Consider the following 19,156-nt stretch of genomic DNA (forward strand, 5'->3'; position numbering starts at 1 on the left):
TCAACTTTATGTTGGGTTGGCCAGAAAGTTTGTTCAGCCATCTTACAGAAAAACCCAAACGAACTCTTTGGCCAACTCAATAACATTTTCCCAAGTCCACAGACAAGAAAATTTATCTTATCTAAGTGTGATAGGCTATTTATTTTAGAGTTGTAAAAATGTGTGTTTCTTGTAGGTAATATCACACACATTGGTAGTGTGTGATATTATCTCATGAGTATCTTCACCTTCTCCCTCTTTTTTGTCAGTCATATAATGATGTAGAGCGTTTAGCCAATGATCAGATACATGAAAACCTTCTTTATTAGGTATTTTCCAGCAGATGCCACAGCTGAGATGCTAGAAGAATGGCGGCCATTAATGTGCCCTTTTGATGTAACGATGCAAAAGGCCATCACTTATTTTGAAATATTTCTTCCTACCTCCCTTTCTCCAGAACTTCATCATAAAGGTTTTAAGTAAGTATATATATATATATCTTGACAAATTCTAGAATATAGTAGGGAATACATACATATATATATACACATATATATATGTATGTATGTATATACATGTGCAAACTATTAAAGCAATAATAAGTAAAAAATTTACCAACTCAACCATTATGTTTCTTGTACTTGAAGTGTGTGTGTGAAGGCTAAAACAGTTAAATATAGGATTGCAAATAAAGAGAGAATAACACTTGTATGTCAAGCCAAGTAAGATGTGAGCTTTAATTTAAGATATTGGGAGAGAAAGAATAATAAGTACAAAAAGGGGTTGAAAATGTCAATAAATAGGCAGTGGTGGAAATGTTAAATTGCATAGATTTAGGGAAGGGAAAAGTGTTTTTCTAAACCTTGGTTTTTTAACCCTCATGTGTAGCATACTTTTTCTTTGGTCTTTTTTTTTTTTTTTAACTTGTTCTAGTCTTTTCACTGTTTTTAAGAACTTTTTTTCTTGGATGACTACAGGTATATCATAAACCCAAGAATGAAAATATTTAGATTGTACTTTTATGAAAAAAGTAAAAGGTATGAGGAAAAGACTGGAAGGATCATAGTAATTATCAGTATATTATGGGTTCATGCTTAGCCCTCCCCACTCCCCCAACATGTTTTCTGTAGTGAGATGTCAAATCTTTTATTTCAGTCAAATCAGAAATTTTGTATCTAGCTGTATGTTTATGAAATTTTAATTAAAAACTTGTAATTTCTTTGACATTTGTAAAGATTGGTTAATAATATTCAGATGTTTTCTTGCCCCTATATTCTCTTCTGTTTTGTTGGCCAAAAAGTTCATTCGGGTTTTCTATAAGATGTTACTTTTTGGCCAATCCAATGTTTCTTTAATTTGAGACTTTCCACCACTATAATTTAATTGCTCCTAACACTTTGTGGCTCATTTCTTTTATGGAGCATTTACCATAGTGCTAGTTAATGGTGTAATTACTAGTTGGCCTGTTAAAAGAGAGTAAGGGAGAGTTGCAGGAACAGGTAGTAAAGGGAAAGCATTAAAGCAAAAACGTAGGGAGAGGAAGGAGAAACTTGTAAACAGTGTTAGATAGGGGTAGACAATTATTTAACAATGAAGTAGAAATTTGATTAGATTATTCTTTTTAGCATAAATAAATTGAAAGGGGAATATTCAGACAAAAGTAGTTCTTTTTCCATTAAGTTTGTAACTTTCAGTATTATTTTTTCTAGGTTGTGTAGTTATCAGTAAGAATAATAGATTAAAAAAATACAAAGGATACCTGGGTTTGAACCACTTGCTATAAATCACTTGCTATTCCTAACAACATTTTTCTTCTTCAGACTTTGGTTTGATGAATTAATTGGCCTTTGGGTTTCAGTGCAAAATCTCCCACAGTGGGAGGGGGTGAGTATCCCATTTTTTCTTATATACTTTTTAGTTTGGAAGTAACTATATCGGATCATTTGATAAGTAACTTCAGTTCCTTAGAATTGGCTATTAGCAGTGTTGTAGTCAGTTTTTTAGAATTTTATTTGCTGTATTCTAAGAGAACTAGAATATTCATTTTGGTTATATTCTTTATTTTCAAAATGTTCTTTATTTTGGTTTTATCAATATCTGAAAGTATATACATGTACTGTGAAATGCATGAAGAGTAAAAACCCTGTTGTTTATTTCCTTTTGTACCCTTACTCGCATGGCGCTGGACACCTGGTGGATGTTTTCTACATGTGTGTTTGATTAAAACTTATTTTTCTCTTTGCACTGTGGATGATGCTTTGTCATTTCCCTTTTTTAATAAGCATTTCAACTGCAATTGATTTTTAAATGGGTGACGAGAATCAGAACTTAAATTTGGAGAAATGAAAAAACTGAGTCATAAATCAAATATTAAATTCAGTTGTGCCCATAGTGATTGTTCTGAAAAGAATAAATGGATAAGGGGTGTGACTGTGACCCACAGAAACAACAAATGTATTAACTGTCTTTTTTTTTGTTTACTTTCAGCAACTAGTAAATCTCTTTGCTCGATTGGCTACAGATAATATAGGGTACATAGATTGGGATCCTTATGTACCAAAGGTAATTAAGAACATTTGAACATATACAATAGTACTGACATCATCTTTATGTCTTTAAGAAGTATGTTTTGTATTCTTATTTCTAGTCATAAAATATTTTTTGACTGTTAGTAAAAACATAAGTAATTTAAAGGATATGTCGTTTATTTTCAAAAAGTAATTGGATCATATCAAGCTATCATAAATGTTTGATTATTTTGTCTTACCTATGCAGGACATGAACTATAAGTTTCAGAGTAAGTAATTTAGAAAGTACTAAAACTATTATTCAGGGTGTCATACATTCATCCCTTCCAGCGAATTTTGTGTATTGTATTTGATTGTTCTTCTAGAGTGTTCCCCACTTTTAAAATCATATTGTATATTTTCGTAGAGTAAGTAAAGATAGAAAATGTCTCTAGGTGCATTATTGCATATTCGGTGTTGTTTCACCTGCAGTAGAATCATCTGTGGAGCTTCAAAAAGGCTGTTACGGGGCATCCGGGTGGTTCTGATTTGCACACTGACAGTAGAGCAGAGCTGGGGAGCAGCAGAAGGCATATGCTCTGATTGCCTTTGCTTGTGCTGTCTTTCTCTGTTGCTGGGCAATAGAAACTAAGAAGGAAAAGTAAATTTCCCCAGTCTTTAGCCCCGCCATATCTGACATATTTAACAACAGATTTAAAAAATACATCTAATTGTATTAAAATACAGTTATTAAATGACAGATTAAAATGCAGATTCTTAGGGGGTAAAGTCAATGGTAAAATTTTGAGAGGGAGAGTAATCGGCCAGAAGATATTTGTGTTTTGTGCATCCTTGGCTTGGAATGAGAGCATAGGAAAAATAATTTTATGTGCATTCAGGGAGGCAGAAAGTAGTCAAAATATTTCACATTGAACTACAGTTATCTACATTTTGCCTTTTTATGTTTAACTAAGTCTCATTTGCCAGTTTTGGAGTACATGGATATGGGTGCTTCATAGTCACATGCCTGTGACCTCAGAGTGTCATTAAAGAAAGTGTACAGATATTTATATGAAATTCCTAAGGAATAAAGCAAATTACTAAACAGTATGTCATTTTGCTTAAAAACCAATCAAATGAGAATATATATTCAATATAGTAACACTAATATGTAACACTTAGGTTATTTAATGAGTTATTTGATATCTGTAAATATTTATTCTTAATTCTTTTTTTTTTCTTTTTAAAGATATTTACAAGAATTCTGAGAAGCCTGAACCTCCCAGTGGGAAGCAGTCAAGTGTTAGTCCCAAGATTTTTAACAAATGCTTATGATATAGGACATGCTGTAATATGGATCACCGCCATGATGGTTTGTAATACATTATCTTTGGTTTATATAGTTTATGTAAATTTTGTGTTAACCACACAAAAATTCTACATAATCACATAATTCTAGATTAGTGGCTTAGTTGGTCACTTGATTCTTGGATATTTCTGATGGAGTAAGCTTATGTTTCTCAGACTCAGAATGTAGTCATAATGTACCATTTATAAATCTCCTTAAGTAATGGACCTTAAAAGTAAGGGTCAGAAGTTCAGAGTTTTGATTATTCTGATCATTTTGTAATATATAGAAATATGAAATCACTATGTAATACACTGGAACTAACAGTGCTATAGGTCAATTATAGTTTAGTTTGGGGGGGTGGGGAAGCAGTTAGAGTTTTAAGAGATTCAGAATGTCTGTAATAGTTTTACAGACCAAGAACCAGAATCATGGGTAAAAGAACTTTCCCAAGTCAAATTGATAATGATAAAGGTAGATTTGAACTCAGGGTTCTGCATATGCTCAATATTAATGCATTTATTGTCAGTGTTCACATAAAACATCATATTGAACACAAAGCTTATTGACCAAGTAATCTTAGTGAAGGGAGAAGTATGAAGGATTATTTTACTGACTGTCATCTTCCAAATAAGAGTATTAAAACAACTTTATACTGTAATTTTCTGAATTGTCATTCATATTGCCTCTACAGTTATCTCCTTTTTGAATTATTCTGCATTTGATATTTGATATTGTTCTGTGTTTGCTATTTTCTCCCAGGTTATACTGCTCGGTTGGCTGTTTCTGTCAAAAAAACAGAATGGTTGTGAGAAGTTTAGCTCTTAAATTTCATTGTAAGATTAAAAGAAAAGAAAATTTCAAGCTCCTTTTTTTTGTCGTTGTTATTTTATTAACAGAGGGAAAACCCCATTTTCTTTCTGATATTCAACAACAGCAAAAACATACAGATATTTAGTATTTTACATAAGCAATGAGTTGGAACTTGTTTTTTAGGAGCCACAGAATTAGATCGTGATTGGTATCAGCCTTATTTTAATGTTGCTGTTTCTCACATAGGTGTTCTCATTGGCAGTTTCATTTTGTGTTAAATATGAATATTTAATATAATTTCAAAATCAACAGTGCTAATTATTATGTTAGAATTTTGAAAATTTTATTGGTATTTTCCTACGGAATTATGGTCTCAGTAGTTGCCCTGTACTAAATTGGGAAACGTGAATGTGGATTTTATTTCAGCAGAAAGACATGTTCCTTATGTAACTCGATATTCTGCCTTAGGTCTGTGCTGATTCTTTTTTTACTTGAAATATAATTGACGTATAATACTATGTTAGTTTCGGTTATACGACACAGTGATTTGACATTTGCATGCATGATAAATCTGTGCTGTTTCTTGAAAGAAGATCATCTTGAGACAGATAGGAGGTTTCAAGGCCAAGTTGTAGTCCTTTATTCCCAGGGTGGTTCAACTTGATAAGATGATTGCCAGCCTTTTCCTCATTGCCGCCGCCTCCCCTGGCCACCCCCCACCCCCGCCACCCCCTACCCCCACCCCGGTCCTGCAGCCCAGGTTCTATGGTTGTTTGGTTGGCTGTTTTGGTAACAGATTAAGGGAAAAAATTTTTTTTCTTTTTTGAATCACAATATGGTCACATATAACAGGTCTAATCACTTGAAACATTTAGGAGTAATAATAAAATATTTGAATGCACTTATGTAACTCTCACCTCCTTATTTCCTGCTGTGAGAACTTCTTCACTTCTTGAATCTTTTAAGGAATGCTTTTTATGCTTAATGTTGCCACACTTGGTTATTTTAAGATGGCAATCTTAGTGAGAAAAATTATTTAACTGCAAAGAGTAAAAGATATTGTTATTCTAAATTGAAAGGTACCTTTTCCATTTTCTGATTTGGTTTCAGTAAGTTGCCCTTATTTTTTATTTTAATTTTATTTATTTATTTATTTATTTTTTTTTTTGCCCTTATTTTTAGTAGACTGTCTTGAATTGATTTGTATGAAGTTCATCCGGGAATTGTTTTTGACTTTTATTTAGAGGTAGAATTGATTTTTGCCAGCAGGATGAATATGAACCACGTTAAGAGATCTGTATATAGACCTGGGCCTGTTAACCCCTTCAGTTTTACAGATAACTTGGGTACTGATATTTTTGCTCTTTTATCTGAACAGGGTGGACCAAGTAAGCTAGTGCAAAAACATTTGGCTGGTTTGTTTAACAGCATCACATCTTTTTACCATCCTTCAAATAATGGCCGCTGGCTGGTGAGTAATGTTCATTTTTTTACTCTTAGGGTTTGGAATTTTTTAAGATATGGTCACATGTAACTATTGCATATTGTTTAACCTATGATACATTTTCTGTCCTTTGTCTAAGATTTGGCTGTATGTCAATGATCAAGTTTACATTAAGTTACTGTGTTCACAGAACATATAGAAATAAAGATAATACTAGTGTGGCAACTGGTAACAAAATGCCACAAACCCATGGAATCATCTTTTCAGTCTTACCATGTTAGTTTTTTTGTTTGTTTGTTTGTTTTTAAGTTGCCTGGTTAAAATGGCTTTTCACGTAATGGAAGATTCATGTGGTGCTAGAAATTAAAACTGAAATTTGGAACACATCTTTATTAATTATTATCAATGATTAATTGGTAAGAGTATTTTATTCTATCTAGTTAGGCCATACAGGTCTTTGTAATAAGATTATACAAGCTATTAAACAGCAAGGTCCTACTGTATAGCACAGGGAACTATATTCAATGTCCTGTGAAAACCACTATGGAAAAGAATGTGAAAAAGAATATATATATGTATAACTGAGTCACTTTGCTGTACAGCAGAAATTAACACAACACACTGTTACATAGTTGTATAGTTGTAAATCAACTATACTTCAATAAAATTTTAAAAATAAAAAAATTAAAAGGTTGTAGTCGAAAAAAGAAAGATTATACAAGCTGTTATTTTAAAAATCTTTACTTGGGAGGATAGAGAGGAACTATGAATATCTATAGGGGAACTAGAACCTACCTAGGACCTTCTGCTTCTGTGTCCCCAGAACAAGTTAATGAAACTACTTCAGCGGTTGCCAAACAGTGTTGTTAGAAGATTACATCGTGAAAGATACAAGAAGCCTTCTTGGTTAACTCCTGTGCCTGATAGCCATAAGCTTACTGATCAAGATGTTACAGACTTTGTACAATGCATTATTCAACCTGTCCTCTTGGCTATGTTTAGCAAAACTGGTAGTTTAGAAGCAGCCCAGGCTCTGCAGAATCTTGCACTCATGAGACCGGAGTTAGTAATACCCCCTGTACTTGAAAGGTAAGTATAGTTTTACTTGTTTCTTTGAAGCCTCAGCTGTGGCTACTGTTATTCTCTATACTCTTGTGCTTGGCTTTCTTTTCTGTGGCTTCTGTTTTGCTATCTTTGTGCTTTTTCCTGTTCCTAGAGGAGACAAGACATTTTAACCTAATGATTGGTAACTTGATAAAGGTTTATTGGAGAGAAAAGAAAATTGATATGAAATGGATAAAATAAAATATTTTGAATTATTTGCACATTTTAGCTACTCAAGCTTTTGCTCATAAATAAAGCTCTGGCTGTTTTTTCACAAAATGTGAGTGTCACTAAATATTGAGAACATGGCATTGAATGTGATTTTGCATTTCTGTTTCTCAGGCTCAATGATAGAGAAGAAAATTTGGTTGCCTGTATTATTTTCATATATTGTATAACCTTGTGTGTATTATTTCCACAGTGTTGATTTTACTGCATTCGTTGTTTTGTATGTTGAAATAGTAACAAAAGTAGTTCTCCATTTGCCTCATCCCTGTCACAATATAGGCCTGGTGTGCTTCATAGGAGAGAGCCACTGTCAGTTGTCTTGAGTGTTCAGGAGCAGATTGCTTAAGCTTTCTGTTATTCATTCCTTTGCTCCCTGAACTTCAGCTTTATGATTCCTCTCTGAATGGCTTTGTCAAAAGTAGAAGAAGAATGTTAGATTTTGGAGGCCAGAAGGATCTAACAGTTTGAGTTTCTTAAAACTCAGATTTGTCCAAGGTCCTTACTGGCAGAATGCAGATGACAGCTTATTTTCTGACTAACTGTTGAGACAAGAAAATTGGTGACATTTACTTGGCAAAGGGTATCCTGTTAAAGATCTTCACCAAAATGGGGCTCCATTATTTGTAATTTGAGTTGCTTGTACTATCTTGCCCTGTCTCTTTGCCGTAACTATTTAAGTTGTACTTCACTTTCCTAGCCTCCCCTGTTTTTTTATGTATACATCTTCGGGCCTTGAAACTTCCAGCATGTACAACTTAATTAGGAAATGGAATGGGGAAGTTAGGCAGTTTCTACTCTGTCTTCAGCCTTCAGTGTTCTTTGCTACTTGACCTCCACATGGTAGCAGAAGCTATCAGTCAGTGGCAAGTCCCTTGATGCTCTTTGGAGAGGAGAGACTTGCCTCTAAGGGGGGACTTCAGTTGTTTACATAGTTAAAATTTTGAACTCTGAGGTGTTTTGGTGTTTCTTTACTTCCCTTTGTTTTGCCTTATTTTAACGTTTTCCAGCTGATGAATTATGACTGGTGAGATAGGTTTTTAGTAGAAGGAACAAAGCTTATAAATACAAATACAATTATCCATCACATTTTTCTTTAGCTCTAAAATTTTGGACAAATTTAATACCAGCATATTCTGTATGTATGCTTGGCCAAGATAAATATTTAATTAACAAAATTGTCAATACAATGACATTTTTTGAGACTCAGTTGTAATTTTGCCCTGTTTAGAAATGGCATCGCTACCTTTTTTTGACAGATTTTTTTTTTTTTTTCGTTTTCTTTTTCTTCTTTTTTTTTTTTTGGCTGCAGTGCACAGCTTGCAGGATCTTAGTTCCTCGATCGGGGATTGAACCTGGGTCATGGCAGTGAAAGTGCTGAGTCCTAACCACTGGACTGCCAGGGAATTTCCAAGCAAAAGTCTTTAAAAATAATAATAATAATTTATTTATTTGGCCATGTGGGGTCTTTTTAGTTGCAGCACACGGTATCTTCGTTGCAGCATGCAGGCTCTTTTTAGTTGAGGCATGCGGGCTCTTAGTTGAGGCATGCAGGATCTAGTTCCCTGACCAGGGATCAAACCCGGGCCCCCTGCATTGGGAGCGCAGAGTCTTAATTGCTGGACCACCAGGGAAGTCCCCAAGCAAAAGTCTCTTAAAGGTAAAAATGTAGAAAAAAAATTTTAGGCACTTAGTTTTGCATCTCCTGAAGACAGCCTCTGCTAAAGAGTTTTTGGTTTGTTTCATTCATCTTTTAAAATAAGCATAGGTTTGATTTTTTTAAAAATCTTAGTTAGAAATCCTTCTTTTTTCCTACTTATTTATAATTAAATTTCCTATTATTTACCTTTTCTGTATAAGAGGAATTTAAACTGACTGTATTTTGGATTTTCTTTTCCCCTATAGGATAGATTCTCAAAAGTGAAATCACTGAGCCATGCATAGAGTGAGTGTTCTTGGCTCGTAAATACTTACTTAGTGATCAAAGATTGCGTTTGTCTTATTCCCCCTGTTTTATTCACTCTAGTCTCAGGCATATTCTCTTATGTTTCTGATAGCTGATTTCCAACTTTAAAATACAGTCTTTTTAAAAGTATAAAATAGACCCTTCAGCATCTTAGTAAGATTATTTTTTCCCATAAAAGGGAAGAGTGGAGTAGTTGTAACTTCTTATTCCTGAATTCTAATAATCACTGACTGTTAGATTAGATGCAGTCCTATTGGAATGTGGAAATGGATTAAGATGCTGAAAGAACGCAAAAATCTACCAGCTAATGTTACTTTTCAGTGTGGAATTGGCATGGAGGAAGGTGGTAAGGGGGCAGGGAGTTGGGGAAACATGTGCCTTTCCTTTATTTGTGTGATTCTGTTCACTTTGAGAGCAAACATTCACTCAAAATACTGTGCCAGCTACAAACCTTTAATCCAAAATGCAGTTTATGAATTTAGTATGTTTAATGTGTTATGTATGTTTATCTGCGGTGGAAAATTTTTAAAATTCTGTTTTCAAACTGTAGAACATATCCTGCACTAGAGACTTTAACAGAACCTCACCAGCTCACAGCTACATTAAGTTGTGTAATTGGAGTAGCCCGCAGTTTGGTATCAGGGGGCAAGTGGTTTCCTGAAGGTCCAACACACATGCTACCTCTGTTGATGAGAGCATTGCCTGGGGTGGATCCAAATGACTTTAGTAAATGCATGGTGAGCATATTTATGATTCTGTTTTGTATCTAAGTTATAATTGTGTAAATGGATATCCTATTACTTTTTCTTCAAATATTCTTTAGAACATAGTAAAGTGTAAAATTTGTTAATGGTAGCAGAGTTATATCTGTAGATGCCCAAGTTTAGATCTGTGGACAGTTAGTTGATCTATGTAAGGTTTTCCTTAGTAATTTCCCATAACCTGTGTGCATTTATGATCATATGGTGTTTTAGAGCTCATTGTGTATCTCCTATCTTCCTTAAGCAGATACATTAAAAATGATAGCATATGATCACTTGCGCTTCCGTTTGTCTGCACTTGTCACAAGGAACATGATAAAAATTATTGGGTGTGAAATGCCAGATTCCCCTTATACACACACCTTCTGACTTACAATATTGTTCACTTTCCCTCTTCCCTGGTCTCTAGCTTCTGCATTAGCATTTTCTATTTACTCTTAGCTAATGTTGTATTTTTGGTGGGAGGCACAGTAACTTCTCAGTGACAAAAGATTGCAGAACTTTGTGCTTAAACCAAATAAACTTTCAGAAAAATTGTTGTGGGATTTCCCTCAGAATAATTTATTTGGTACTTTATTGTAGCTTATGGTATACATGTATTTTGGAACTAGAGTTATGTAATTAATATTAGATCTTTTGTATCTTCCCATAGATCACATTCCAATTTATAGCAACATTTTCCACTCTGGTGCCTTTAGTAGATTGTTCATCTGTACTACAAGAAAGAAATGACCTCACAGAAGTAAGGATACTTTCTGGTTGTAAAAGGATTGGTTAGCTGAGTTCTGATTCTTACTGTATATGCGTAGTAATATTTGATAGTTTAAAAGCAACTTTGCAGAGGTGCTCATAAGTTAAAATTACTGTTTTGAGACCAGAACGATATAAATGGAGATCATCATTGATAAAATAATCTGCAGGCACCCACCAAAGGGGGTGGTCAAAAATAGGCTATTTTAGTAAACAAGTGACATGTAAAGGTGTATTTCAGTGTTTTGTCACTTTTTAATGTTTTGTTAAGCAAAGGTGGTGGCATTTTGTTTTTCCATCTTATGTTAGGAATAAATCTGTTAAGGGGATTGGCATCTAATGAAGAGAAATTTTCTTCATTACTGTCTGGGTTTTTTTTTAGAACAATTTTCTTTACTACAAGTATTTTACTACCTGACTTTTGGCATTCAGATGTTTAAGTAGTGAGAGATAATCCTTTACACATACACCAGCAGTTTGAAAACTGTTATTGATTTTTTTTTGTGGTACGCGGGCCTCTCACTGTTGTGGCCTCTCCCGTTGCGGAGCGCAGGCTCAGCGGCCATGGCTCACGGGCCCAGCCGCTCCATGGCATGTGGGATCTTCCCGGACCGGGGCACGAACCCGTGCCCCCTGCATCGGCAGGCGGACTCTCAACCACTGCGCCACCAGGGAAGCCCTGATATTAATTTTTTAAAGAATGGCTGCCTGGTTTCTGTTTTGGGCCCTTACAAAATATGTTAATTACTTCTTATTTTGGGTCCTGGAAAGTAGATGAGTTATTCTAAATTGATACGGGATTATGGTGCTGTTTCTCACAGCGCTCAATGTAATAATGCAGTGTTAGAGACATTTTGTAGACTATAATTGAGTTTTGTTCAGAGAAAAAAATCAAAGACTATTTTAAAATTTTCTCCATGTTGACATGTTACAGGTGGAGCGAGAACTTTGTTCTGCCACAGCTGAATTTGAGGATTTCGTCTTACAGTTTATGGACAGGTGAGCAAGTACCCCAGATATCTCCTTTATCTGACATTCAAAAATAGTGATGTCCCGTCCCAGCAACTTTAGCCTCGTTCTGCATTGCAACCTGTATTTAATTATTGGGTTGGCCAAAAGGTTCATTTGTTTTTTTCCATAAGATGGCTCTAGTAGTACTTAGTTGTCTTTAACTTCATCTGAAACAATTTTGTTAGATTGTATGCGACAGCTGTCATATTGGGGTGCATTTAGAAAAAGACTTATCAAAAATTGGTGAATTTTTGTGTAGCCATTTTAATATTGAAGGTGGAAGAAAAAAGCAACATTTTTGGCATATTATGCTTTATTATTTCAAGAAAGGTAAAAACGCAACTGAAATGCAAAAAAAAGATTTGTGCAGTATATGGAGAAGGTGCTGTGACTGATCGAACATGTCAAAAGTAGTTTGCAAAGACAAAAAGACAGCCCTCAGAATGGAAGAAAATCTTTGCAAATGAAGGAACAGACAAAGGATTAATCTCCAAAATATACAAACAGCTCATGGAGCTCAATATCAAAAAAACAGTTACAACCCAATCAGAAAATGGGTGGAAGACCTAAATAGACACCTCTCCAAGGAGGACATACAGATGGCCAAGGGGCACATGAAAGGAAGCTCAACATCTCTAATTATTAGAGAAATGCAAATCAAAACTACAATGAGGTATCACCTCACACCAGTCAGAATGGCCATCATCAAACAATAAATGCTGGAGAGGGTGTGGAGAGAGTGGAACCCTCTTGCACTGTTGGTGGGAATGTAAATTGTTACAGCCACTGTGGAGAACAGTATGGAGGTTCCTTAAAAAACTAAAAATAGAACTACCATATGACCCAGCAATCCCACTACTGGGCATATACCCTGAGAAAACTATAATTCAAAGGGACACGGGTTCCCCAGTGTTCATTGCAGCACTATTTGCAATAGCTAGGACATGGAAACAACCTAAATATCCAATGACAGATGAATGGATAAAGAAGATGTGGCACATATATACAATGGAATATTACTCAGCCATAAAAAGGAATGAAATTGGGTCATTTGTAGAGATGTGGATGGACCTAGAGTCTAGAGTGAAGTAAGCCAGAAAGAGAAAAACAAATATTGTATATTAACGCATATATGTGAAATCTAGAAAAATGGTACAGATGAACTTATTTGCAGGGCAGGAATAGAGACGCAGGTGTAGAGAACGAACAGGTGGACACAGGGCAGGAAGGGGAGGGTGGGACGAATTGGGAGATTAGGATTGACATATATACATTACCACAGGAAAATAGATAGCTAGTGGGAACATGCTGAGCTCAGCTTGGTGCTCTGTGACGACCTAGATGGGTGGGATGTGGGGTGGGGGTGAGGCCCAAGAGGGAGGGGATATGGGGATATAATAGCTGATTCACTTCATTGTACAGCAGAAACTAACACAACATTGTAAAGCAATTATACTCCAATTTAAAAAAATTTTTGAAAAAAAGTGGTTTGCGAAGTTTCATGTTGGAGATTTCTCACTGGACAGTGCTCCACCGTTGGGTAGACCAGTTGAAGTTGATAGCAGTCAAATCGAGACATTAATTGAGAACAGTCAATGTTATACCATGCGGGAGACAGCCGACATACTCAAAATATCCAAATCAAGTGTTGAAAATCATTTGCATTAGCTCGGTTGTGTTCATCACTTTGATGTTTGGGTTCCACATAAGTTAAGCGAAAAAAATCTTCTTGACCATATTTCCACATGTGATTCTCTACTTAAATGTAATGAAAACATTCCACTTTTAAAACAAATTGTGATGGATGATGAAAAGTGGATACTGTACAATAATGTGGAACGAAAGAGATTGTGGGGCAAGCGAAATGAACCACCACCAACCACTCCAAAGGCCGGTCTTCATCCAGAGAAGGTGATGTTGTGTATATGGTGGGATTGGAAGGGAGTCCTCTATTATGAGCTCCTTCCAGAAAACCAAATGATTAATTCCAACAAGTACTGCTCCCAATTAGACCAACTGAAAGCAGCACTCGACAAAAAGTGTCCAGAAATAGTCAAAGGAAAATGCATAATCTTCCATCAGGATAACGCAAGACTTCATGTTTCTTTGATGACCAGGCAAAAACTGTTTCAGGGACTTCCCTGGTGGTGCAGTGATTAAGAATCCGCCTGCCAATGCAGGGGACATGGGTTCGAGCCCTGGTCCAGGAGGATCCCACATGCCACAGAGCAGCTAAGCCCGTGCACCACAACTGCTGAGCCTGAGCTCTAGAGCCCGCGGGTCACAACTACTGAAGCCCATGTATCTGGAGCCCGTGCTCCTTAACAAGAGAAGCCACCGCAGTGAGAAGCCCGCGCACCGCAATGAAGAGTAACCCCTGCTCGCCACAACTAGAGAAAGCCCGCACGCAGCAACAAAGACCCAATGCAGCCAAAAATAAAAAAATAAACCAACAAACAAAAAAACGGTTACAGCTGGGAAGTTCTTTTTATATATATATATATTTATTTATTTATTTATTTGGCTGCACTGGGTCTTAGTTGTGGCGTGCGTGATCTTAGTTGTGCCATGCAGGATCTTTAGTTGCGGCCTGTGAACTCTTAGTTGCTGCATGCTAACTCTTAGTTGTGGCATGTGGGATCTAGTTCCCTGACCAGGGATTGAACCTGGGCTCCCTGCATTGGGAGCACAGAGTCTTAGTCACTGGACCACCAGGGAAGTCCCTGGCTGAGAAGTCTTGATTCATCTGCTGTATTCACCAGGCATAGTACCTTTGGATTTCCATTTATTTCGGTCTTTACAAAATTCTCTTCGTGGAAAAAAATTTCAATTCCCTGGAAGACTGTAAAAGGCATCTGGAACAGTTCTTTGCTGCAAAAGATAAAAGGTTTTGGGAGGACGGAATTATGAAGTTGCCTGAAAAATGGCAGCAGGTAGTGGAACAAAAGGGTGAATACATTGTTCAGTAAAGTTCTTGGTGAAAATGAAAAATGTGTCTTTTATTTTTACTTAAAAACCAAAGGCACTTTTTGGCCAACCCAGTACTGTGCAAGGCTGGTGCTTCTTCTCAAGTTACAAAAGGACAGTTGGTTTGTGATCCATGTACAAATTAAGTAGCTATCACTTGCATAGTCATGACAATAGATTTATCTAATCAACAACAAAAAATGTTAAGCCAGTTTTTAGTTGCTAAAATTTTATTTTCTTTGGGTTATTTAGATGCTTCGGACTTATAGAAAGTAGCACATTGGAGCAAACAAGAGAAGAGACAGAAACTGAGAAAATGACTCACTTGGAGAGTTTGGTCGAATTAGGTCTGTCTTCTACGTTTAGTACAATCCTCACACAATGTTCCAAAGAAATATTTATGGTAAGAGTGCATTGCTGCAAAGAATTAAATTCCAACTTGTAGTTTTATTTGATGTTTTAAAAATTGAACTTCAGGTTACTTTGTATGCATATCATGCCAGCTTATCCTTTCTTTCCATACTAAAATTTGAAAAAGATGGGGAATTCTCTGGCGGTCCAGTAATTAGGACTCTGCGCTTCCACTGCAGGAGGCACGAGTTCAATCCCTGGTGGGGAACTAAGATCCTGCGTGCCTCATGGCGTGGCAAGGCCAGAAAAAATAATAATAAAATAAAATTTGGAGAAGATACACAGTTGATCCTCATTATTTGCAGATTCTGTATTTGCAAATTCAACATAGTGTACTTGCTAAAATTTATTTGTAACCCCAAAATTGGTACTCTCAGTGCTTTTGTGCAAACTTTTGAAAGTGGCAAAAATTTTGAGTTGTGCGTGTTTACAGCTGAAATCGAATAAGGTGACACTCTGCCATCTTGGTTTAGCTCTCATACTGTAATGTAAATAAGTGTCCTTTTTTCATCTATTTAATGCCAGATCTTTCATATTTTTGTGCTTTTTGGTGATTTTGCTTTTTAAAATGGCCCCCAAGGGTAATGCTGATGCACTCACTGTCTAGTGTTCTAAGCAAAAGATAGTTGTGATGGGCCTATGGTAGAAAATATTAACATGTTTTAAGTAAGCTTCGTTCAGAAATGACTTACAGTGCTTTTGGCTATGAGTTCAAGGTTCATGAATCAACAGTGTATATTAAAATGTCTTCAAAGAGAACCACACATAAACAAAATTATATATCTATATATCTATCAGTTGATGAAAATGTAACCAGAGGTTTATGGGAACTTAATCCTGTATTTCCTCTAAGAACTGTGGTTCAGTATTTGCTAATTCAGTGCCCACAGTGATTTTATAGAGCATAACTACTGCAAATAACAAGAATTGACTGTATGTTTAAAGTTTACAGTAAAATACTACTTGGGAGAAAAGTTTTGAAAATTGTTTATGCCATCACATAATAGAAATTAAATCCTAAACATAAAAATCTGGCTAACTATGATGAATGAGAAATAGTTTGTCCTCATAAGGCATTCTGTGAACATTGACTTCTTCAGCATTACTCGATACCTATTATATACAATATGGTCTTTATTTCATATTTTCTATTCCACTACTCTCTTTCCATTTCTGTCTCTTCTTTCTCTATCTGAGATTATCATTGTTCAGTGTTTATCCTGGTTAAAAGCTAAACTGCCTTACACCTGCATGAAATATTTACTAAGATTATGTTAGTATAAAGAAATTAACATAAATAATCTCTATTTAACCAAAATCTTTTGAAAGGAGTTATCATTTGCAGCATTGTCAATCCATGTCTAGAGCTAATTCTTTAATTCAGAAATTAAATTAAAATTCTGTGACTTGATTGTAAAATTAAATAGAATGCTTCAAGTCTTTTAGAGGAGAGAAAAATATAGTTTGTAGTTGTCAGAATGACAAACTATAAATATTAGATATTACCCCAAATTCCCTCTGTTATATTGGATTGGCCAACAAGATAATTAAATTGCATTTGCTTCCAGCAACTCTGGTTTTGTGCTTAGCATTTCTGCAGCAAATAAAATCTTGTGCCGCAAATGTTTTTTTCACATTAGGGTTTTGTGCAAAGGTTATTCGTAGACCTGAATGTAGCATTATTAAGCAAATCTTTATGTATTCAGATGGTTAAATTTTTCCTACTTGGTTATTTTGAGTATAGTCTAAGTATCATTTTCTTTGGTGTTTCAAAAGATGTTTAATTTTCTTAAACGTGCTGGTTAGACATTTTCATTTGTTACGTTATTTTTTAATAGGTGGCCCTTCAGAAGGTTTTTAATTTTTCTATTTCACATATATTTGAAACAAGAGTTGCAGGCCGCATGGTAGCAGACATGTGCCGTGCTGCAGTAAAGGTGAGTTGGGGTTTTCTGGACTGATGAATTAATGAATCAGTAGCCACGAGTTTTATGTGGTTAATTATTTTAGACATGCTTGTCATTCTTAAAATACACGTTTCTTTCAGTAGCTGCTTATAGCCCTTATTTGCCACTGAAAATAGAGCTAGTGTATACTTTGTGACTATTCAATACTTGTGCCTTTCAAAAAAACTTATTTATACAAATATGTTTTCAGTGCTGCCCGGAGGAATCTTTGAAGCTATTTGTTCCCCACTGCTGCAGTGTTATAACTCAGCTTACAATGAGTAAGTCTTAAGGTTATTATTCTGTATTTGTAACTCTAGCAAATTTTTTTCTTGGTTTGTACAACTCTGTTAATGGAAACAGATTCTCTAAGCTATGCAGTATTTTAATTTTACAGTTTGGGGTAAAGTTGCTCAAAACAAGGTATCATCCAGGTTGACAGGTAGCTTAGAAATTTTACTCTACATTAATGTTTTCATACATACAAGAAGCATTCAGCTGTTGCTATAATATCTGTTATTTTGTGAGATGTGTAGGGGCAGGCGTCGTGGTTGGTGTGTTTATTTTCTTGAAAATTGAGCTTCCACCTCCTCTGGAGCAAGTCCAGCTTAACGAAGAAAGAAAGAAAACGTCCTAAAAGAGACTTTTCTCGGCTATTAGAAATATTAAATATAAATACTTTTAAATGATGCATTTAGTTGGATATTTGTTTTTTTTTCCCTCTGATACTATTTTGCTATTTTTAGATGATGATGTATTAAATGAAGAAGAGCTAGATAAGGAGTTACTATGGAATCTTCAACTTTTGTCTGAGGTATTGTAAATCTTTGGAATAAGAAAATATTTCTGTGAAAATGTTGACTTGCTCTGAGGATTGATTCTGTTTTGAAAAATTAACTTTAAAACATGTTAAGTCATAAGTTTGAAAAATGTCTTTATGGGACTACAAAAAGTCAGATAATCTCATTTTCTTATTATAAAAGGAGTATGGTAACTGTTGACTAGTTCGTGGTCAATGCTCTACCTGACTTTTTACTGATTAATTCTACTGTGGGTAACTCTGACTGAAAAGTGTATCAGATTTGGCATCTTCCCCCCACCCCCACCCCCCACCCCATGCTAAATTTGGCATCAGTCAAACTTCAGTTTCCTATAGGGGTTAGTTCCGAAACCAAAGAACAGAGAAATCCATTTAAGTAAGTTTTATCTCTTTAAGGAGATAGCCTCTTGAAAAGGATGTTACTATGGCACTTCAGAGCCTAAACTCAGAAAATGTGTTTTGATCTTAAGAAAGAATTCATTGTTAGAATATAATTAAAATGATAATCCTAAAATGAATTAAAGTCATTTTAAGAAACACTATTACTATTTCAGACTACTTCAATGGCCAAACATAGTTAACTTTAATTGTTGATTCTTGATCTTTTAACCAAAATATCTTTAACTGTTTTCTTTTTAGATTACTCGAGTGGATGGGAAGAAGTTGCTTCTTTATAGGGAGCACCTTGTAAAGATTCTCCAAAGAACCCTACATTTAACCTGTAAGCAGGGTTACACTCTGTCTTGTAACCTTTTGCATCACCTTCTTCGTTCTACTACACTTATCTACCCTACAGAATACTGCAGTGTGCCAGGCGGCTTTGACAAGCCTCCTTCTGAATACTTTCCTATCAAGGCAAGCATTTTCAATAATTTAGGATTCCAGGATATATTGGGTTATTTTTCTAAGGGATTCAAAGTACGGGTTTTTTCCTTGTTGTGTATTAAGGTGTCACTTCTTTATTTTTAACATAGATTACTAAAACTATTATTGGAATGTTTTAAACTTGGAAAGTGTGATGTAGCTCTCATCTAGCTCTAGTTTTCTTCTTTTCTGTTTGTATGTGAAATGACTTTGTAATGCGATATTTAACCTCCATAGTTC

The 19,156-nt window shown here is 35.3% G+C and overlaps 1 protein-coding gene across 1 annotated transcript in view; it reads left to right on the plus strand.

Annotated features, from left to right (window-relative positions):
* The window catches only part of PSME4 (proteasome activator subunit 4), a gene marked incomplete at its 5' end in the record, with an annotated part of 95,250 nt that overhangs the window by 37,221 nt on the left and 38,873 nt on the right, over positions 1 to 19,156 (plus strand). Inside the window, 14 exons of the mRNA XM_079721213.1 lie at positions 309 to 458; positions 1,800 to 1,863; positions 2,467 to 2,541; positions 3,736 to 3,858; positions 6,026 to 6,118; positions 6,915 to 7,180; positions 9,937 to 10,123; positions 10,800 to 10,889; positions 11,832 to 11,896; positions 15,128 to 15,278; positions 17,125 to 17,223; positions 17,444 to 17,513; positions 17,979 to 18,046; positions 18,692 to 18,907. Of these exons, the coding sequence (XP_079577339.1) occupies positions 309 to 458; positions 1,800 to 1,863; positions 2,467 to 2,541; positions 3,736 to 3,858; positions 6,026 to 6,118; positions 6,915 to 7,180; positions 9,937 to 10,123; positions 10,800 to 10,889; positions 11,832 to 11,896; positions 15,128 to 15,278; positions 17,125 to 17,223; positions 17,444 to 17,513; positions 17,979 to 18,046; positions 18,692 to 18,907 (1,717 nt within the window). The remainder of the gene's footprint in view (positions 1 to 308; positions 459 to 1,799; positions 1,864 to 2,466; positions 2,542 to 3,735; positions 3,859 to 6,025; positions 6,119 to 6,914; positions 7,181 to 9,936; positions 10,124 to 10,799; positions 10,890 to 11,831; positions 11,897 to 15,127; positions 15,279 to 17,124; positions 17,224 to 17,443; positions 17,514 to 17,978; positions 18,047 to 18,691; positions 18,908 to 19,156) is intronic.

Source organism: Hyperoodon ampullatus (assembly GCF_949752795.1).
Source record: "Hyperoodon ampullatus genome assembly, chromosome: 15".
NCBI classification, from domain to species: domain Eukaryota; kingdom Metazoa; phylum Chordata; class Mammalia; order Artiodactyla; family Ziphiidae; genus Hyperoodon; species Hyperoodon ampullatus.